Source organism: Myiozetetes cayanensis, unplaced genomic scaffold (genome assembly GCF_022539395.1).
Source record: "Myiozetetes cayanensis isolate MyiCay16 unplaced genomic scaffold, myiCay2020 scf5-8, whole genome shotgun sequence".
Taxonomy (NCBI): Eukaryota; Metazoa; Chordata; class Aves; order Passeriformes; family Tyrannidae; genus Myiozetetes; species Myiozetetes cayanensis.
The window spans coordinates 47,926,808-47,950,178 of NW_026087742.1; the positions used below are offsets into that span (position 1 = coordinate 47,926,808).

At 36.8% G+C, this 23,371-nt stretch overlaps 1 protein-coding gene across 6 annotated transcripts in view; it reads left to right on the plus strand.

The window, feature by feature from the left end:
- FRY (FRY microtubule binding protein) overlaps positions 1-22,603 on the plus strand; it is a 234,590-nt gene extending 211,987 nt beyond the window's left edge. For 4 of the 6 annotated variants that reach the window (XM_050333591.1, XM_050333590.1, XM_050333592.1 and 1 more), the window contains 9 exons: positions 2,378-2,541; positions 3,425-3,614; positions 8,491-8,640; positions 10,161-10,259; positions 10,744-10,827; positions 16,169-16,186; positions 18,870-18,980; positions 20,387-20,580; positions 21,144-22,603. In XM_050333591.1, coding sequence (XP_050189548.1) covers positions 2,378-2,541; positions 3,425-3,614; positions 8,491-8,640; positions 10,161-10,259; positions 10,744-10,827; positions 16,169-16,186; positions 18,870-18,980; positions 20,387-20,580; positions 21,144-21,402 — 1,269 coding nt within the window. In that variant the 3' untranslated portion in view covers positions 21,403-22,603. Of the gene's footprint in view, positions 1-2,355; positions 2,542-3,424; positions 3,615-8,490; positions 8,641-10,160; positions 10,260-10,743; positions 10,828-16,168; positions 16,187-18,869; positions 18,981-20,386; positions 20,581-21,143 lie in introns of those variants that run through there. The other 2 variants (XM_050333589.1, XM_050333593.1) reach the window with 2 other exon arrangements.
- The last annotated feature ends 768 nt before the right edge of the window (positions 22,604-23,371 follow it).

The following is a 23,371-nucleotide window of genomic DNA, read 5'->3' on the forward strand; positions in this document are numbered from 1 at the left end:
TTTGTCAAAACAAGTAGACAAGGAACCACATAACAACCATAAACAGCACAAGTTGGCAGAATTTCAGTTCAGGAAGCAGCAGTCAGAACAGATATGTTTGCAGGTGGTGACTGCAGCTAATCTCCAGCTGCAATAGCTGTTGGTACATACATTAAGAATTGCAAATCACAGTTCAGGAGTCTCATATATGCCTGAGGGTTTAAAATCTTTACTGTCAAAATTTCTTTAATGTCCCTTGGGCTAATGTTCATCTAAAATAATGAAAAACTTTGGAAAAAGTAAGTAAGTGAAGAATGTAAAATCACGGTAGTTTCTTGTGGGGTTGACAGGCAAATTCAGCTAGTCCTGGTACAGGTTTGATATTGGTGAAAAACATAACCCAAGTTACCAGTCTTACAAAGATGTTTGAATTGGTAAACACAGATTGCCTTCTTAGTGGGTTTTTTTTGCCTCAAAGTTATTTTCTTCTAGTGTGTACACTTCTGTATTTTTACTCTAAACACATTGGAGTCAATGTAAACAAAATTAAAATGCCTGAGTTCATATTTATTTTAAGGAATAAGTTATCCAGTTTTTAGTCAGAAAACTTGAAACTTACACCTAAATAATTTTTACGTAATTTGATAACACAAAATCTGAACACTTCCCTGTTTCTCTTTTCCTCTGAGTTCTTCTTTTCAGAGAGCTGATGGTATGTCAGCAATGCAGAGGAAAATTTTTGTTACTTCTTTAGCACTGTACAAAAATGTTTAATTGCTGCATCGTAAGCAAAAACAAAAATATCACCTCAACCTTTAAATAGATGCAGCAAATGAGAGAAACAGGCTGATTCTATAGGCCTCCTCTCAAATGTTTCAGTGCCAAAATTCAGATATTATTGTTAAAAGCATGGAATTAGTTAAACTTATTTTCTATTAAAGACAGTGATCACAATAGTTAATATAATACTTAATAACTATTAGAAGGCAAGTGTAATTCTATGAGGGATACAAAGATTCAGATGATGCTCTTTTATGTATTTTTCAAGTTGTCTTAACTCACAGATTTCTGGAAGTATACTACAATCCTGCATGAATGTTCAGAGTCCACTTTTTTATTTTGCTTTTGGGGCATCACATTGGACTCCAATGGGTGAAAGGTGTTTGCTTCCTCCTTCTTCCTGCCCTACCCTATCCTATCAAAATGCGTTTTCCTCATACAAACACTGTCATTGCAGTGAAGAAACCAATTATTCTTTCAAGGTAATATTTAATATTTGAGAGTGGTTAATACCAATTATGTCTTGCAGAAGCATGAAACATTTACGCTTCTTAGCAGCTGACCTGGTTCCTATTCTGATAATTCAGCCATATAGCTTTTATTTCTGTTTTCAAGATGGCTGGTGCTCTGATTGATTTCATTCACCCTGAACTCAGGATTGTTCCTTTCTCTTTTGCTTAGAAAATAGAGCATACAAAAAAAAGGAAAAGCGTTCTCCCATTTAATATCTGATCCTGTCTTTTCTGATGTAAGTCTTGTTTAATTTTTAGAAATGCAAATCCCCAGATTTTATCTGTAGGATCCAAGCAGATTTGGTAACTGCAGAGGGCTACTTTTCTCCTTTAATTCCACTTGCCACAGATTTCCCTCCCTACCAATTGCCAGCATGTGTATGTACATGAATATGTGCCCAAACATTTGAGCTATTCACTGCAGTCATCCCTAAAGGAACTGCTTTGCAGGATGCTGTGGATGATGCAGACAAAGGCCAAAAGATTAAAACTGAAACAAAGTTTGTTCAGACTAAAAATACAAGAGAAATTGGAATGTTTCAAAAAGAAATCAAGAGCTATAGGTGCTAAGAGAAGAAGATGGAAGGAAATGAGAGAGGCATAATCCTTTTAATGTAGAATGTTTTAGATTCTTCTTGAATGTAAATGATGTACTAAAATTAATTCTCAATTATAAACATTCATATAGTCTTCCAGACAGTGATTGTTTTCAATTGTTTCAAATCAATTTTGAGATGTTTTAATACAATCTTGGACACCATCAAGTGTTAAGTGACAAGAATAGCCTGACAGTAAAAAGAACCCTATTGTTTTTCCTGAAAAATTACTTCCCTGTTATGTTGCCAAATGCATTGAAATCTGAAATTCTTTGCTAGACAAGTTGAAGAAATGCCTTAAAAATAATATTTATCCAAGAGAGTGAATTAAGCAAATATAGCATTGTTCAAGAAGTGTAACTTGATTCATGTAATTTATAATCTGTGGCTTTATATCTGTGCAGTTTAACGTATTGTCAGGTGAGTTTTTTCATAAAATGCTTTCTATTTATTAATGGAATTAACTTACTAATTTGCTGTTTTCTAAGACATCATCATTCACTCCCCTAGGCTGAAGCTGTATCTGAAGAACAAGATATAGCAGTCCATGAGGATGACCTTTCAGGGTCTACAAATGAACTCCCTGGAGCATTTGAATGCAGTGATAGCCTTAGTCTGGATATGACAGAAACTGAAGAGAAAGTTGGCAGGCTGGAACAGTTTGCTCTTGCTAGGTACTTCTATATGCTATTAATCATGCAAGTTCTTTTACACTGTACAACAAAAGTGGTAACAAGGTGGTGGTTAATGGCATGGCTGTTTTGGCCACAGGAGTTATAAAATTCTTTATTTTTGGAGAATGAGAAGACAATGCCCTAATTACCTGCATACTTATCACACAACTGAAAAAGAAAACCAAAAAACAAAATCAAAACCAAGCTTGTGCTTCTAGGAAAAAACAAATTTATGATGCAGTTAGTAATTATGTATGTAATATATTTAATCTAAATAAAAAGAAGGATTTTAAAAGCTTTGCAGTAATGGAGATGTTACTTAGCTACCTGTTCAACAGGTCAGGCACATATTCATCCATTTGATTTCTCATGAAAGGAAGTCTCAGTATTGTCAAAGATCTCAGCTATATACTCTTAAGGCTGCTGGACCTCAGTATATGTTACAGGCATCAGGATTTTTTCCATGTCATATGGAGCTCTTTCACATTTTGGATGTTGAGTTAGACTGCAATTAGCCTGTATTTAAGGAGATGAGAGGGGGAGAAGGGAATAATGGGGGCAAGAGGGGATGTTTTGCTCATAGGCTTTATCCTCCTGTGAAGTTTCAGCCTTCTTCCTCCAAATGATGATACAATAAAACAATTCAGGTGTTCTGGGATGGAGGAAAATAGATGGCAATAGCCTGAAAATAGGCATTCTGATTTGAAGGTTTTCCTCATTGTAGCCAACATCTTGTCAACCTTCAAAAGCAATTTGGAAGGTCATGAATATGTTTAGAAAGGTGCTGTAATTGGTCCTGTGATTATATGTCGCTGTTATAGCATATTTTATCTGCCACCTTCTTGGTATTCTCCTCTAATCGCCTTTTTTTTTAAACCTTCAGTTTTGGAGACGTTGACCGAAATGCCTCCCCTCCTCCCTCACCATTTTTCTCTGCCATCCTGGCTGCATTTCAGCCAGCTGCATGTGATGATGCAGAAGAAGCCTGGCGTAGCCATATCAACCAGCTCATGTGCGATTCTGATGGTTCCTGTGCAGTTTATACATTTCATGTGTTCTCTTCCCTGTTTAAGGTGAGAAAATAAGTTTAAGATACCAAATCAAAATATTTGAACTGTGTGTGGCAGTTAGTAGTTCTTGAAAGCAGTACCAGTAATGAACTGCTACAGGGGTAACCATTGTAATTTTGCATACTGTGGAATTGGCATACTACATTTTCATGCAGAACTGTCTTCTATGACCTGTTTTGTCATAAAATTAGTATATATCTCATACTTGCAAGTTTGGAGGTAACTTTATAAAATATGGATCCACTTTAAAGAGTGTTTTCTTCAGTACTTTACAAACAGCCTGAAATAATAAATGCAAGAAACAAGGAATTTAACCTTTTTAATCTCAAAGTATTGTTAATCTATTCTTTTATCTCTTTAGCTCTTGAAATCTGAATGTGCCCCTGTAAAAGTCAACACTATTGAATGTTTTGTACCTACTCATCTGAATAGAAATATCCAGCTGCTATCATATAACATAAATTCCAGAGATTGAGTCTGAAGACTAGAAATAACATTTCTCCTTTCTAAAACTGTATACTCTCAAAGATAAGAATCTTGCAAAAAGATAATGAAGATAATGTACAAGATTTTCTAAGGAGTGACTGTCTAGTTTTACCCGTAATTAAGTTTTAAAGCCTTTTTTAATGGTTTCTCCTGCAGCTGGAGGATGTTTAGCACGCTCCAGCAGCATACACAGCAGCCAGGTAACTTTGTGCAGAGTTTAAGTACCCATGATCTGAGTATGTGACTTTTTATTAACAATTAATACTATTATTACACTATTAATTAATGCACAGTTTCAAGATCTTTTGATATGTCTAAGATTATCCTTATAAGAAAGAGGTATAATACAATAAGAATCTCTTCATCATGTTTCCTCTATTGAATTTCTTTTCTAGCTGTGCGTTGTCCTCCTTTAAACATTACACCACTGTAAATATGAGTGTCTTATAAGCATTCTTTTAAACACTGATAAATAATCATTTGGAAGGGTTCACTGCTGACTTGCATGTTAGTCCTGTATTTCTTCATGATGTCAGCTTTTCTGCCCTTACCTCAGTGCTACAGGTTAATTGCCCTGTTTAAGTGTTCTGAGAGTTATTTGTTCTTTTTTCTTCTCTTTGAAGAGGTGAAAAGGAACAGGTGTCACACTTCTGAAGACTAAACAAATAATACTGTGTAATGACAGACCTAAACATTACTTGAAAAGTACCTGTTTAACTTGAAATCCTAGTATGCACACACTACGTTTTCTATTGTTCTTGCCCTGTATTCAGAATCTTCCCTACTCATTTTCTTCAGTTGATACTGGAAGAGAAAGAAAAACGTGTTAACGTTATCAACAAACCACAATTTTTTAGCTGGGGTCACAACCCTATTTTTAGTTTATAAAAATAGCTTTGTTCTTCTCTTCAGGGCTAAAACATAGGAGTGGTATTTTCCCATATTTTTTTCGTAAGATCTCAGCTTGTCTGGAGTTGTACTGTTTGCAACATCAAACTTTGCTACTCATCCACTAGCTTTGACTTGTGACCCTCACCAACAGGAAGTTTCAGAAACAAGCCCAGAGTGTACTAGGCTTGCAAAGCAAAGTACTGCCATGTTTGGAGGAGCTTGTTAACTAAATACTTGGTGAAGTGAAAGAATTGCATTTTCCAGGGCACCTACATTTCAGTGTGCATCAATTTAATGGTATCTTGGATGTTTGCCCACAACATGCTAAACTTGTTTAAAATTCCTGAAATTATTGAAGTACTTTTCCTGTAAACAAGTCATAGGTCAGAGATCTCTGGATTATCTTTGCAGCTGCCTCTTTATATTCCCTTAAATTAAATGTCTTCCAGCAGACCAGACAGTTCCAAGACAAGTAAATTTGAGATCTAGCAAGTAGTTTCCACAATCGAGACCTTTCTGTTATGGAAAGTCCTCTTCCCAGGAGAGGAAACCTGAGGTTAAGAAGAAAACTATCTGAGAATATTTTGTTATTATTTACATAGACACAAAGCACAGCGACTAAATGCAGGCATATACCTATTCACAATATGCTGGCAGTTGGCATTATTACTCACAGTAATCCCCTTTCCTAGAATATTTTATGAATATTCAGACTTTGCTTGGTGGATTTCCACCCCTGTAATCTGCACCCAGAAGGACGTAGCTGAGATGATAATTTATTATAGAACCGTTAGTCTATGTAATTGCAAAGCAAATATATTTGGTGAAGTACTATACATAGATAGCAAAGTACAGGCCCTCAAAATTTCACATGTAATACTTTAAAACACTGTTCAAGACCATTATCATCATAGCTGTAGATTGTTGCTTTTATGAATATCTGAAAAGGAAAGGAGTAAGGGAAGAATATTATGTCTTGAATCTAAATAGTAGACTGGTTGGCTTTTGATGAAGCCATGACTTAATTGACCTGAGGAAATTATTTTTGTAAATAATGCTGTGTTCTGTGAGTTCTCAAAGATATTTGTTATGGCTCCTATACCTCTTTACCCAGTATTATAACTATCATAGCATCAATTTTGCTAATCTGCAAAGATGGAAAAATATCCAAGCTAGCAAGATCTGTTCTCACCTGCTTTTTCATAGATGCCTCATTGTTACCTGTACACAGATGCCCCTTCTGGAAGCAGTAAGGCAAAAGGAGACATGAAACACACTAGTCTTTTCAGTAGCATCTGTTAGTAGCTATTTCTCTCCATTGTGATTCCTTGGCCTTCTTTTTAATTATTTCTAGATTACTTCTTGATATTTGCTCTTTCTCTTGCTAGTTTATTTGGCATCTCCCTCTCTGATTATTGTGCCTGCATCACCATACTACTTTTGATTTCCAAGATAGCAACTCAGTGCAGTTTCATTTTTTGTGGTACTTTTTTTGCATAAGTATTTGCCAGAGTAAAATATTTGTGATTTAGCCAGTTGTACGTTGTAACATGTATTTCTGTCTTTTAGGGGTATAGAATGTGCTTATGCCCTCTTTTTTTTTTTTCCTAAAAGAATGGCTACCTCTCATTATCTCCATTCTCCGTTAAGTTATTTCTAATGGGTTCTTTCATGCAAATTCTGAATGCATTGAAATGGTTTGTATTATTTCTGTAATCAGTCTCCTTCACTGCCTCAGATTTATAAACTCAATTACTCTTCCCCAGGAGAGCATTGCAGCACCTAAACAGGCTGCCCAGAGCCTTGAGACAGCTCTGAGCTTGGAGGTTTCAGGACTCAGCTAGTCAAAAGCATGGCTGACATGATCTGGGGTCAGCAGCAGTTCCACTTCAAGTTGAAGGTTGGATCAGATATTCTCCACAAGACCCTTCAAAACAGTGTTTCTTTCATAATCTGTATTTCTAAATTTCCTTTCATTTCTATGTTCTCAGATAGCTCTTTTCTCTTTGTTAGGATCAAGCCTAGATCTCTTTCCTTTGCCAAAAGGGTTATCAGCAGCAGTTTCTCCAAGACTTGGTCTGAAGCTTTTTTTTCAGTAAATCTCCAACTGTCACCAAGCCCTATGATTCAGATGATTCTGATAGTTGCTTATACAAATAATCTTTTATCTGGTTTGCTGTTTAGTAATTAGACCCTTGTCTCTACTACAAACTCAGTGCAGCAGAGAATCTGTACCATGTGCTGAGTGAGGTGTATAGCGCTTTGTTTCTGTGTTGAAGTGAGGTGGTAGAAACACATAGTAAGAGCAATATCAGTCTATCTGATCTTAACTGTGTTCTGATGGGCAGTTCAGATGCTTTCAAGAGAGATTCACAAGTAAGTAGCTATGAAATTGGTCTGTAGAGGAACTTGGACTGTTTTATAAATCACTGATAGTGTACGGCCTATGTGCAATGTGAGGGCTTATCTAGCATTTTTTATAAAATCATTCAATCCGACAGCTTCCATCTCACCTGATTTTAGGTACTTCAGTGCACCAGCGCAGGAGCAGTAATAGGCATCTGTTATCTATGTCTATCATGCAGATTGGTTTTTGGGAAGTACTCTTCTCCAGTGAGGCATGCTTATGGTAGTACAGGTCTTAACCTACATTCCTCAGAGAAATGCCTCTGGTAACTTGGAATGAATCAAATAAAAATGCTGCATACTTTTATTGTTAAACATACTTTCATGTTACTCCCACCTGATGAGTACTAGGCTTTATTGAGATATATTTGGGCAGTGAAACCTGCTGTGTATTTATCAATATCATTATTTCAGTTCCTGCAAGATTAATATATTATTTTTATTTATTATTCACTTTATATATTAGTCATGGAAAAAAATTTAGAATGTTTCTGGGAGGCTAGACTGGCTTAGAACTCAAAACACCAAAAAAATCTACTCAGAAGAATAATTCCCGGATGTGGTGCAGTATTTCTGGAGTACTCCCAAGAAGCAGTGAAGTTTTACTAAGAAGTTTTTCCCACAGGGGATACCAAAAGTTTTTTTCTGATTTTTCCATGCTGCTGTTTGGCATTAGAATGTCCATTATATTATGTGATTAGCCACTTGACATGGTATATTAACCACACAAAGCCTGGAATGGACAGATAAAGTAATGTGCTGATCAGCTCTGTTAACTCTGTACAGACAAGTTAAAAAAAAAAGCTACCTGTGGGTAAAAGGCTTTATAAAGTTTGATTCATCTTTACAAGAAAGCATTTATTTCAGGAGCTGATTATGATGAACTCTGTAATTAGTTTCACAGCTGCCCAGCTGTACACTGTCTCCAGTATAATAACTATTAGTCAGTATCCTAGAGCAGACATTCAGTTCTCCACAGGGAGATAGTCTCTTTTGTACATTATTATGAAAAGAATAACAACCAAGCCATTTGTTTACAGAGGAAAGAAGCTCATGGTTGAGTAAATAATATAATAAACTGTATTTTGCTTTCCAGAATATTCAGAAAAGATTTTGCTTCCTAACCTGTGATGCAGCTAGTTACTTGGGAGACAACCTGCGAGGAATAGGCTCCAAGTTTGTGAGGTCTTCTCAGATGTTAACATCATGTTCAGAATGTCCCACCCTTTTTGTAGATGCAGAAACAGTGAGTATATTCCTTTCAAAAGGCATGTGCTTCATTGCAGTGTGTTATTTTACTGGCTGCTTCACTTTTGAGCAACTCGGGAACAGATATGTCAAAAGGAACTCACGCCTCCTATCTATATGTTTTATCTCCTGTTCTGAACCGTATTTCCATTCATCTTCTACATTATTTTATTAGGTAAATATTGACAGATGAGCAATATAAAATCATAGAATCATAGAATAGTTATGATGGGTTGACTGTGTCAGAAACCCAATATAAAAACAGATGCCTACTGGACCCAGTTGGCTCTCCAAATGAAAAAGGAGAAGTTACTTTTTACACAGTTTAGCATGAAAGATGGTAATATGTGTAGTGGTTTCATTTGAGTTAGCTGTGATGTGAGCTGGATGATGCTGGCTGAACATGAGCCAGCAGTGTGCCCAGGTGGCCAAGAAGGCCAATGACATCCTGGCCTGTACTAGAAATACTGTGTCCAGCAGGACCAGGGCAATGACCTTGCTTGGCATTGTACTTGGTGCTGGTAAAGTCACACCTCAAATCCTGTGTTCAGTTCTGGGCCTCTAACTGCAAGAAGGACATTGAGATGTTGGAGCAAGTTCAGAGAAGGGCAGCGGAACTGGTAAAGGATTTGGAGCACAAATCTTATAAGGAGTTGATGAGCTAGGTATGTTCAGTCTGGAGAGGGGAGACCTTATCTGTCTCTGCAATTACCTGAAAGGAGGTTGTAGCAAGGTGGGGGTTGGCCTCTTCTCCCAGGCAACTAGCAATAGGACAAGGGGAGAGACTCAAGGTGTGCCAGGGAAGGTTCAGGTTAGATATGAGGAAAAAATTCTTCACTGAAAGAATGTTTAGGTATTGGAACAGGCTGCCCAGAGAAGCAGTGGAGTCACCATTCCTGGAAGTGTTCAAAAAACAAGTAGATGTGGCACTCTGTGATGTGGTTTAGTGGGCATGATGGTATTTGGTCAAAGGTTAGACTTGATGATCTTGAAGGTCTTTTTCAACCTAATGATTCTGTGATGTTATATAAGTATATGTTAGGGAATTAATGAGATAGGTAATTAATTCCCATTGTCTTCATTCTGGCTCATGTTTGTCCAACAATGTCAGGACAGTGTGACCTCCCACAGAGACGTCTAGAGGTAGGAACTGATAAAGTGTAATCTTGGGCCTACTGCTGTGATCATGGAAGAGATGTGTCTTACATCATCAGAGAGCTGTGGAGACTAACTGGTTAAGCTTTGTGCACTATTTTATTTTAGGGAAGTCCTCTGAAAATCCATTAAACACAGAACACAATTTCAATTCCACATTATCATAGGTGCAGCTTTTGCTATTCACTTTTCAACTTACTATTCTATTTATGTAGATTTTTGCACAAATACAAATATTCTTCAGCATCAATATCTGTAAATCTAAGTGTTCTTTTGCAATATCTTTACTATACTTTCTACTATGCTAATATTTGTGTTCTTTTATAGTGACATTTACTAGACCTTTTGATTTCATTTCTCCAGCTGCTCTCTTGTGGCCTTCTTGAAAAGCTGAAATTCAGTGTTTTAGAGCTGCAGGAGTACCTGGACACGTACAACAACAGGAAAGAGGCAACACTCTCGGTATGCTGAATTTTGTTATGTTCTTGGTTTTGTATGTTCTTTTGTATTGTTCTTTGTAAGTTTGCATACTTATGCTGTGTCAGGAAACTGCACATCCACTCACATCTGTTTAAACTAACATTCAGTACAAAAACATGTTTCAGATACTGGATTTATTGAAAGTTTCCTCCTGAACATATGGACCAGAACTAAAAAAAAATAGCTATTGTATCCTTTAATATTAGAAACATGGGTATCTTTAATATTCCTAGTCTCTCTCCTGTTTATTCATCCATTAATTTTCTTAGTTTATGCAACTGAAATAGTAATAGAAATAACGACTACACTTTTTACAGTCAAAGCAAATTGTTGCAGTCTGTGGTAATAAAAAGTGCAATTGCAAACATTTGTTTACATGCTGTGCTTTGAAACTAAAATACTGCTTATCTTTCTTTGAATCAAATAGTAGGTCTTATTCATATCTTTAATTTCTCTCTGAAAACAGTGGCTTGCAAACTGCAAAGCAACATTTGCTGGAGGCTCACGAGATGGAGTTATTACCTGCCAGCCAGGGGACTCAGAAGAGAAGGTAATAAATGGCCAGTATTAGTTCTCTCCTGTAAAGTGACATGTGTGATATATCTTGTTCTTGAACCCACAAGAGCCTGCTGTACTTCCTCCTTGACTCTGTGCTGGGCTTGGGCATAATCCAGTTTTCACACTTTAGGCTTGGAGTTATTGTTGTTGCCTCAGTCCTGGCCACAGGAGATGGGAAATATTCAGAGGAGATAAATCTGCCTTCCTCATATAAGCAAGGAAGCAAAGCTAACCCTGCCTGGGTAGGGTGTGCTCTCCCTTTTAGAAAGATGTTGCAGGAGCAGTTTTCCACAGTGCAGTGTCTCTGAAAATCATTCCTGGTGTACTGTCCTTCCATATTACTCCCATTTTATCTACAGCTGTTACAGACTCGGTCTGCTCAACAGCAAGACTTTCCTGGTCAAAATACACTTAGATTAGTAATTATGAAACATGACTGTGAAATGGCCAGTGAAATGATTTATGCTGCAGATAAGTATTTAGAGCTAAGGCAAAATATCTCTTTATCAATTTTTAACAAAAAATTCATATGCAAATGTATGTGAATATTTTTTTGTTTGTTTGTTTATATTTGTTGGTTCCAGTTAAGAAAACTGTATTTTCAGAAATCACTACCATCAACAGTCATTACCATTATTTGATATACTAAGTATAGGAAACAGATGATATCCTGGTGATGTATAATGAATTGAGAAATGTTATTTTGTGGAGTCTTTTCCTTCTGGAGAAAAAAGAATGGAGGGACAGGAAAAAAAGGGGGGCTGAAGAAAATTAGCCAAGACCAGAAAGCAGCAACAACATGTAAAAAAAAGTGATATATCCTCTTTCCGTGTATTTTAACTTATAAAAGATAATTGTGACATTTTCAGAATACAGACTTGCCTGTTGTAACCATGTTTTATTCTTATATTGGTGTCAGTTTGTCTGTCTTCTTCCTCAGTTCACTTTATTTTCTTCTGTCTTTATCTTAACCTCTCTTTCCCACCTCTGTGTATTTGAACTCCGTTGATTTTTAATTTTTTTATGCCTTTTCCCAAGAATCCCAAATCCTTGCCATTCCTGCATTTTGGCTTCCTTGACCTTATTAGCAAATCTAATTTGCTAATAAATCCTCTGGCTGCAATCACCAGCAGTGGAAAAACTGTTCAGTCTTCCCCTCTTCCCCCCCGCTAAGCACTGGCACCAGCAGAAGTTAGACACCTTCCAATGCACTTAAATAAGATACTGTCTGTTCTGTAATTGTAATGGTGTACAGGGAAGTTAAAAGGGAACTATTCTCAAATCTAAAAAAGAGAGACTTGGAATACATGCAGGAACCTCTCCTGCAAGCACATCAGGAGAGGATGATAGAATATGCGTCATTATTGGAATATGAATGGGCATTCTCTTCCCTGCACAATTTTGGAAACCCATAGAATCATGCATATTGTTTCTTTTTTGAAGAAGTAGAGGAGAAAGAATGCTGAGGAGAAGAAATACACTGTGAACTGAGCTCATATATCTGGCCTAAATGCATTAAGAGTTAGTAAATGTCATGTTCCACTTGTGTGGGGTTTTTTAACTAGGTGTTCTCCGTTGTAGAATTAAATGTGTGTTTTGTGAAGCCAGGGTTAGTATTTATACTGCTTATCAGACAGACTGAAAAGAAGGATTTCTCATTCCTTCAGGAGTTCCTGGTTTCTCCCCAGCATTATTCCTTCAGCCCAAAATGCATTATTCCTTGCAAGTTGACAGGATGGTAGGTCTTTGATCAACAGGCATATTTCTTTTCTTCCCCTACTCATTAACACGTCAATTGAAGCAGCTTTTCCCAAAGGAACTATATGTTTATTCAATGGAAGTGTAATGGGAGGAAGAGGCCAGAGAAACTGAGGAAATGTGATTAGGAAGGGACAAGGAAAAATTAATCCTAGACTGTCAAGTATTTGTTTTCTTATCTTTCCTCTTCACTTCTCCTTCAACATGAAAGGCTAAAGAATCAAATAATTGTAGGGGGGAAAAAAATCTGTCTGAGTTGTAATCACAAGGGAACCTGCCTAAACACTGAAACTCATTGAGGTTTAGTCTAGGGCCTGAAATTCTTCTGAAAACTTCTAGCCCCCCAGAAGATTGCATAGCTAAGCACAAAACCAGGCCACTTCTGGAAAAGGTTCAGAAATAATTATGAGGAAGAAAAAGCAACATATTACTCTACAGAAGGTAGAAAGCTTGAGATGAAAATAGTCCCCTCTACAGATGAGACAGACATGAAACCAAATTCAGCATTATCACAAGTAGTTGCATCACAAATGTCTGCTGATGCTGGTAAGTAATTTGGCACTGGTTTCTCTAATCAGATCTTATTTCAAAATAATTGCATGTGATTTGTTGACCATTGTTACTGTTACTGAAAATGGGCAAAGGCAAAAATTGCTTATTCTGACATTAAAGAAGCCTGAAATAGAAGTTGTCTAGGTCAGCTGCTAGAGCTAGCAACTTGTCTGAAATTTGGGTACAAGTTTAATGTCCCAGAACGTCTTTCCCCTGCTTTATTATTGCAACAGATTATATGATTTGAATGTGTGTGATTTTTAAGCTTTTATGCGACTCTGAAAACAGAGTGCCACAGTGACATAGGAGTCAATTTATGGAGAAAGAAAACTGCAGCTACTATTGTGCTATCTGTCCAGGTGCAACAGCCTTAGATAAGTACAGCTATTGGTACATGCTTCAGCCTTATTAAGCAGGGATGTTTTTAATCTAGTCAAAGACTGGGTTTGTTTGTTTCTTTGTTTGTTTTTTTGGAAACGGGATACTGGAAGATCTTCTTTTTCTTGTCAATTAACACTGCTAATCAAATAAGTATTTATCTCCTAATGAGATGTTCTGGTTCCTCTAGAAGTCCAAAGTCAGCATATACCTTTCTCAAACCTTCCTCATCCCAAGGTTCACCACAAGCTAATCAATGTGGGCTTTGTGAACTCAGACTGCTAAAGGATATTTAAAACATGCTGTAACCCATAAAAATTTGCTCCAAAAAATCAGAATGTACCTGTTGTTATGAGTCTCCCTGGGGCTAAAGGTTCAATCACTCTAAGCCACCAATAAGGCTGGAGGTATACCTCTTGGGACCATAGTCATCTAGAGTTGAGTTAGATACAGTACAGCTCAAGACACAGTGAGTTCACTGTTCAGCTATAAACTAATTAATAATCAATAATCAATTACTGACTACTGTTTGACACTTCCATGGTTTGACAATGAGGTAAAATGGGCCCAGGTAGGCCGCTTTTCCAAAGGAGGAATACAGCTATGTACAGATTTCTCCAGAGAGAATAGTTTCTATTATCCTTCAAGTCCAGTGGATATTTAAGAATGCACAGCATATGCTGTTCTGTCTCTGATATATATACAGGTTTGTGTATATACTCAGTTTCCTAGATCATGGGAAAAGGTTCTGTCTGCTGACATGCCAAGTCTAATAGAATAACTTAACAAAATGCACTTGCAGTTAATAAACCCTTGGACACAGTAGTTATTTTAATATGCTGGGACTCTCTTGTGCCAGTAAATGACTGAAGGCTGTGTTACCATCAAAGTGTTAATGTCTTAAGGAATAATTATGTAAGTGTCATTTCCTTTCAGTATCTAAAAATGATTCCTTGAAAAAACAAGAAGATCTGTGATCTAAAAATTAGTGTTTCGCTGTCTTCCTGGTCTGCTAAGAGTATAAAACAGTAATTCTAGGAATAAAAAACTAAATCAAAGCATTGCTGCTAAGGAATGTGTCCTTCTTAGATGCTGCATTTACTAGCTGCATAAAGGACTGTTCAAATGATCCAAATACTCTAAACATTTGGTATTTTCAACTGCCAAAAACACTATTTCTGTAAAGTCTATCAACTAATCTACAACACTTCCCTTACTGTAGGGATTAAACTAGAAATTCAGAAGTGTAAAGGCTATGAGCATTCCTCCTGAGCCCTTGCTGCTGGGTTTTTCCTCACCCCTTTTTTGGCCTGCCTGGTTTTGGAAGCAGTACAGAGGAGACATTTGAAAAATTCAAGCCAGCACACCTGTGAATTTACTGGAACACAATGATCTGTCTGCTCTTGTCCCCTTCTTATCTTGAATTTAGCTTCATAAAGAATCATTTACGTGAACTGCACGGAAGCCAAGATATAAAGGGTTTTTTTGAAGAGTACTAAGTAGGAGTAAAAACTACTCAAGCAATGTTAAAGGCATAAAATTAAACATGACAAGAGCTTAAACCTTAGTTTTTCATGGTTTTATAGAAAAGCAGTGCAGCATTTGGGACAATACTTTTCATATATTTTTTAATAATAAGGCCAATGGAAAGAAGACAGGCTGAAATACTTTGTTAGGATCCTCAAAGTTAGCATTATTTCATGTTTCTTGTTTTCTGCCTTTGTATTGATGGTAAGGTAAATAATTTTAATAAGAATTCCAGATGTTTATTAACACTGTATGCATATGCACTGACATCAGACTGTAACTGGGCAGACGTTGTTTGTTACTTACAGCATTTACATGATGACTCTGTTCATGTAAAATATGAGATTGTAATATTTATAAAATAAGGAAAACTGCATTAGATGTACACAGAGTGCAAATGTTATTTCTTGGCAAAGAAAAGAGGAACACTTACAAAGCAGTGAATCATTACTGATGAGAGGAAGGAACACAAAGCTGTCTGAACTTGTGGCATTGCCGTGTAGTTTAACAAAACTGGCATTTTCCATGGATTTTTTTTCCTTATGATAGTTATAACTTAAAAGTTATATGCAAAATGTTTCCACTGTAATGTGCCAAATAATAGGCCCAGCAGTCACAAAGCTTGCCCTGCAAATTTCCTTAGATCTATTAAGTCCAACAAATAGAAGTATTTATAAACAAGAAAATATTTAGAAATAGCAAAGTTCAGTTTTACTCATGACTTGAAAACCCTTCCTAATTTTTTCATACTTTGCAATATGAGCTCATTTTAATAAAAAAGAAAGCAAATTTAAATAGAAGTATTATTTCAAGAGTTTTGTAGCACAATTTCACTGTAAGTCCCTGAGTGGGATACATCCAACCTAATAAATCTGAAGGTCTAACTGAGGATATTTAGACTATTAGAATCTACTATTAGAATTAAAGCTTGATTTTATTAAGAATGCTGTGCATGTTGTATGTGATATTTCCAACCAATTATCAGGTTGAGGCAAGCATTGCTAATACTGCTGACAAGTTATGCTATTACAGATGGGCTGTGCTTCCTATTGCATGCATTACACTGACATTATACTTTCTTTCCTTTCCTTTTCTCCTGTGCCATGCTTGCTGTGTAGCAAATGGAATCTCTTGCAGTAAGTTGAAGTTCTTTCATATTTTTTGTCCATCTATGGATGGACTAATACACCCCAATCTTACTGTTTTACTTCTAAGCATGCTTTCCTTTTTCGTTATAGTTTTCCTATAGAATACGTGGTTCTAAATGCAGTGACAAAAATAATTTACTAATTTGTGTTTTGTAAAATCTAAAAATACTATGCTAAAATTCTGGCACCTTCATAATGCTGTTTCAAATGGTCATTTACATACATTTTTAAAAATCAAGCCTTTGAATGGATGTAATATGCTGGATTGGAAAACAACATTTTTTCTTATTTTAAATTAATAATTTTCATTTTTTCCTAATGGAAAACTACAATTTATAGTTGGCAGTTACGTTTCAAACAGGTTTTGTTTATATGTTGATGAACAGTTTCAACACTGTTGGTTTCTAATACTTGTTCGGGAAGAAAAAAAGTTGAGTTGCTTGATAGAGTAACTAAATGTTGAGTGAGTCAAACTAGAATCATCAATTTGACCTTAGTTTGTCTTCATTCAGGTTAGCAGCCAGAAGGGTGAAACTGAATTATTGTTCTCCAAGGACTAAAAACACCCAGGTGTTACATGCCAAGCTATCATGAGATTTTTTTTTTTTAATGATGTTATGCTGTGTCCTGGTTTTCAATTAATTTTTAACTCCCTGACAACTTCAAGCGTACATGGATGTAACTGCTATGTAGTGTTGCCAGGTCTCCAAAATTTGAATAGAGTGAAATTGATCCCTGCTGGAGAACCTCAGGCTGTGTCCCTACTTGTGAGCTGAACAGGATGAGGGAGGAAGAGTGTGTCCCTGGGCTGGCACTCAGGGTGAGCAGTTAGCACTTCCCTGGCTGGGCCACCAGCCAGCCCCTGACATGCCTGAGCACACTGCAAGAGAAGACAGAAGCCAGGAGGTTATATCTAAACAGTCAGTCTTTATTTTGGGAGGAGAATGCACACAAATGCAAACTTGGCAGTGCTCTGTTCCCTCAGTTACAGAGAATGGCCTCTGGGCAGGTTTATTTCACTGGCACTGTCCCTCAGGCCCTATCTCTTTGTCCTCTTGGCCACTGATAGGTTTTGTCCCTGTCCACAAGCCAGTTCTGTCCTAGCACATCTGTTCCACTCCACTTTTTTTCCCCATCATGGATCTGCTGGGCCTTCTTTCGGCTCCTGTGGGTCTTTGTGGTATCAGGTTTGGTGGGATCACAGAATGGTTTGAGTTGGAAGGCACTTAAAAGATCACATAGTTCCAATCCCTCTGCCGTGGGCAGGGACATCTTCCACTAGACCAGGTAGCTCAAGGTGCCATTCAGCCTGGCCTTGAACACTACCCTAGATGGGTAGTTCGTGACCTCCTCACCCTGATGAACAAAGCTGCAATTTGCCTTTAGCCTCAGCCTGGTACAGAAATTTGGGAACTGAAATGCTGAGGCTATGGTTCTAATTTTGGCTTGTTAATAAAAAACATGGCTCTTAAATATTGAACCATATGTAAATAAACACCTCAGTCAAATTAACATTTAAAATGTTCTTAAAGTCCTTTTTATTAGTATTTGTGCTGACATTTACACAGAACTCAGTTCATCCAAGAACTGTATTACATGCTGGTAGCTAAGCATGTATGAAGTGCTTTAAAGAAGCAAAGTCATTAATAGCTTCTTTTTTTCTACCACGTTTGGCATGAAACTTTGCTCTAGTTCATCCAAACAGATGGAAAGAGCATTGAGCCCACCCTTGGTCACTGTGCCTGTAACAGCAGACAAATCAAATATGGTTTGAAATCTGTAAGGCTTTCCTGCCAAAGAGTCAGTACAAGGTCAGGTACTTGCAGAATTTTCACTTCTTACCTAATTTGCCAAAGATTAAATGTTCCTCCCTTCTTCAGCATGATCCAGCTGTGGAAATATGAGATTCCCCTTCCTAATACACACAAGAATACCAGGCCCACAACCATGTTAACTTGACCTCTTTGATGTGTCTGACACTCTTTGTGTTGTGCTGCACAATAGGCTGGAAGAAACAAGTGAATATTCATAGAGCAGTATCTACATAATCTGGGATAATACATCATAGAAGCCAAATATCCTCTTACACATTAAACTCCATCCATCTGTTGTATAGTTTCTTTAAGATGGTGGAAAATCCCTGAGCAGAGTTTTAAGTTTCAGAGCTGGTATTTCCACCTTCTTGCTCCTAGCTGGATTTATTGCTGCTCTTCCTCTCTCCTCAGAGAAGTAGGCAGGAGCTTTGACCCTCTTGGACAACTATTTTATGGCTTCTCTCTTGGATTTCCATCCCTCAGAAAAGGTCTTCGTCCATATCTGAAGTTTTAGAGTTTCATGTTCTATGCAGCAAAGTCACTTCCTCTGTATTCTACCTCTGCTTTCCAGCTGCAAACTGGAGACAGTGAAGCTAACAAATATAAGATGTTTTAAGACTAATGCTGACATGTGCTACATGAGAGCTAGCCATCATAATTTTGATTTTCAGCGTCATATTTGACTTACCTGCAGAAGAAAAATCATTACTTATTTTCTGAAATAGTATAGGATCACACTTCAGTGAAATAATGGTTTTTAAGAACAGAACTATATCCATGTTTTTGTTAGTTATCAAAAATTATCTAAACTCACTAATATTTATTAATCATTTCTTCTCCTACAAATCTTTCCTTAGCAATTGGAACTCTGTCAGAGATTATATAAACTGCACTTCCAGCTGCTGTTGCTTTTTCAGTCCTACTGTAAACTTATTGGACAAGTGCACGAAGTGAGTTCCATGCCAGAGGTATGTAACAAACTACAAAGTCTTATATTGAAAATTCCATTTTATTTTCATGTTCTTATTCTTCTTTCTGTGGACTTAGTACCAAAGATTACACTACTTCACTATTATGTCTGCAGGCATACATAATCAACTAAGTACTTTATTGTCATGTCTTTTTAATTCTGTAATGTTTACAAGCTTTTTTCTTCAAATATTTTTGACACAGCCCAATCTCACTTTTTACCGAAATAGCCTTTTGTTTTTAGATAAATCTATGTATCTTACTTTAAGAAACACTTCACAAGAACAATACTGTTAGTTAGGTTTATTTTCAGCAATTGCTTAAAATATGAAATACTTTGAAATACCTTTGAGGTGATCACTTTAAGTTGAATGATCATCATTTAAGGAAAGATTAACTTGCCATTACATATGTATTTTTCTCCTGGTAAGGTTTATGTATTTTAAACTATTGTACTTTGTGAAGTAAAATTTGAAGCTATGACATGCATTTATGACAGATTCTAGTAGTTTAGAGATATAAATGGAAGTGGTTTGGTTTATGTGCTATAGTAGTACAAAGAATTTGAATACTTATTGTATCTTCAGGAATTGTTCTGAAGGCTGGCTCAGAATGTGACTAGGCTGTTCACTTTTAAGAGAAGACAAAACAGTATGCATCTAGTCCACTACTACTGGAATAGTCTTAAGTTTTAGAAATATTTTGTGTTCCTTATAATTGATTTCTGTAACTGTAGTACACAGTTATGACTTTTTTGGATTTTTATAAATAATGCAGCCTGTGGAACTGGGGAAAAATTGTATGATGAACAGCTGTTTCACCATGAAATTTGCATATTTTGCTGGAGCCATAAGCTATTATTTAAAAGAAGTTCCATTGTTAGTACATGTGACAGTGGTTATTTTTAGCATGTGTGAGCATGAAAAAGTAGATCCTTAGAAATTAATTAACTTATTAATTATTTATTAATCTTGTGCCATATTAACTTTTCAGCCTGACAAAGAGTTATACAATTCCTGTACATCTGTTAATCGTATCAGACCCTGCATATGTTTTGTAAATAGATAACAACATCTTCCAGGAGGAGTACTTTTTCTTAAACTTCCACTATGATATGGAAAAAATTGGAAGAGATGAAGAATAAAAGCTTGTTTACATGTGCTCTTGCATTTTAGCAAGCCAAAACTACAGCATAAGGTTAAAGGAAGCACAAAGTTAAAGGATCTGTAGTTTGTGTTTTCCCCATAAAATGTACAGAGATCAAGAAATGTCCTTATGTTAAAATGGGGTCTTTTCCATAACATGTACATTCAATGGAGTAGTAAGAACAGATTTGAAATATCTACTCCTTTTGGGGCCTATGGAGAATGAAAATACCCATCTCTCATCTTTCTCCTTGGAACAGCTGTTAAATATGTCAAGAGAACTGAGTGAGCTGAAGAAAAATCTGAAGGATGCTACTGCTGCAATCGCAGCTGAGCCTCAGACAACAGAATCTGAGCCCTCATTCAATTCTACTGAAGCAGCTATTCAGTCCATGCTGGAGTGCTTGAAGAACAATGAACTTGTTAAAGCCATCCGACAAATAAGAGAATGCAGGCAAGTTTTGCTGCATGGTTCATGTTAGACTTTCATGTTATTAGAAAACTATGCATTTATTATCTTCCTAAATTTATCCTAAATGTAATGCACTGATTCAGCATAGTTAATTAATATGTTTCAACAAGGTACATGGGGGCATTGATATTTTGCAGGGATGTGTCACCAGTAGCTATCAAATATGTATGCTTGCAACTATTAAGATGTTTAATTACACTGTGTAGCTCAAAAGTCCTGTGAGGCTTTTAAGAATCTTCTCACAGAGGTAATTCCTTACAGGTGCATGTCACTGAGATCAGCTAACGTTCAGCCCAGTTTCACTTCCACTTATTTGAATGAGTTCTCTTAAGCATTTTTTTACATGATAGGAATTGGGCTTTTATGTGATTTCAGTGCCTGATACCAGAGGCTGACTAACAGATGAGTAGTGTAAAACAGTAAGTTGCTTTTGTTTTATAAGCGTGAGCAAGTCCGTTCTCCTTTTAGAGATCTGTACCACATAGCTTCTGCCTGTGCTAATGAACCCACAGTGATACACATGTTCTTTTCCTGTTTCATTGCAGGATTTTGTGGCCCAATGATATCTTTGGAAGCAGCTCTGACGATGAAGTCCAGACACTACTGAACATTTACTTCCGCCACCAAACCTTGGGCCAGACAGGCACCTATGCACTGGTGGGCTCCAACCAGAGCCTGACTGAGATCTGTACCAAATTAATGGAACTGAACATAGAGATCCGCGACATGATTCGCAGAGCTCAGAGTTATCGGGTCATCAATACTTTTCTTCCAGACTCCAGTGTTTCCGGCACAAGTCTCTGACAGGACCCTCGTGTCGTCTTTCAAGCTGGGAGTGCTGCCCTGGGGGAGTGAGGTGGCTCAATGTCTTCTCCGCCTTACAAAGGTTTGGTCAGACTGTACTCACTCTTGTTACATTTAGGATTTCTTCTAAAAAGCGATGGGCTGAACTTCAAATGTGTAGCAATACTGTAAGGACAGAGGTAGCATAGAGCACCTGGGACAACATCCTTTGTTCTGTGTTGCACAAAAATCAGTTAGCATTTCACTGAGCAACTGCAACTCACTACTGAAGAAGTGACTTCCATTGCATACCAAAGCCTATTACACTGAACAATACTTCCTTTATAGCAAATTAATTTTAGGTTGGTAAAAGTGCAATGTTTCCTTCACAAAATAGTATTTTTTGTTAAAAAAAACACAAACCCTTGTAAATTTTTTCCTTTTTTCTGTTATTTAGCTGAGTGAAAGATGGGCAGAATGAAGCTGGCCACGGAATCTTGCAAACTTGTTGGTCAAAAGCTGAGAGCCTGTGTATATGAAACAAATTGTAAATGGACTACAGTTTAATGTACACTGTAATTTGAATATGATTACTGTATCTTAAAACAATGAGCTGCTATGAAGTACATTTCCTAATGTTACTAGGCTACTGTCTCTGAAGGTACTGGATCATATTGCAGAGGTCTGTTCTTAGGCCCCCCCAAGGATCATGAATGGTCTTGGTAGATTTTCTTTTTTTTTTTTTAAGGACCTTGGCTGCTTTTTACTAGAAGGTTGCTTTTATGAATATATTTATACTATTAAAGGATGGTTGATCTAATTTAACTTGCCATTTTGTAGGAGAAAGACCCATCACAGAGTCAAATCTTTTTGATTTGATTGTTAAGCATGCATATTTTTATTTAATATAAATTTTGAGTATAAAAAGTGAAAATATTAACGTGAAATGCAAGTTCTCATGTTAGGTTTCTTTAAAGAGAGATGTCTTATTTTATTTGTAATGTATATATAAAAGTCATAACTATATGAGTTTTTTCTTACATTTAACTGCTGTCCAGTGTTAAATGTATGCATGTAAATCTGTTGCACATCTGAGACACTTTTATTCTGACTGTGTAACTTATTCACGCTGTAAATACACTTACCGTTTTTGTGAAGTAACTTTGAAATTTGGATTAGTACATCCATTTAACTAAAATATAAAAGTCATATATAATCACAACAGAGTATGTCCTTGTTGCAAAATTCTGTTCTTGTCTGAATCCATACTGTTGCAGAGGGTATCCATGATCAGCAGTGCCCAAAAGACACCATTTATGCTGAAATCATTCATTGCACTGACAGAAAGCAGCCAGAAATATAAGGATTGTTTTGTCAGGCTGTAGTTACAACTCAACTTCGAAAAGTACAATGACAAAAGCAGTTTAATTAATCTTCCTCTGACAGGGAAGACCTTTAGAAGTTCCTTCCTCCCTAAAGTATCCTGTGATTCTTCACAGATACACACAAAATAACCCATGATGTAGCCATCTAGCTTTCTAGCATCATTTCTAAACTTCAGGTAGGGGAGCAAAGCCTCACTGATGTCCTAAGACAGGATGAACTGCAACAATACTCCACTGTACTTCTACCACACCAGTACTTTAAATAGGATTCCTCTGGTTCACCACATTTTGTCTCTCTGAAATCACATTCAGGTACTCTCTTCAGTTACATTTAAGCCACCTACCCTGGAGATACCTTACATGATTAGAAAGCTTCTGAGGCATGAGCCTGTGTTTAAACCAGGGGCAGTGGAACTTGTTCTACCACTCTGGGGACACATCAACTCTAGAGAATTTGTTACAGTCCATCCCAGATGCTCCCACGCAAGAGGTTTTTCCCTTATTATCTTATAGCAGATAGTCTTTGATTATCAAAGAGCTGTGATTTTTTAAAAATACATTTGATAGAGGCAGGGGGAAGACACACCAGACTTTATGCTCCAGAA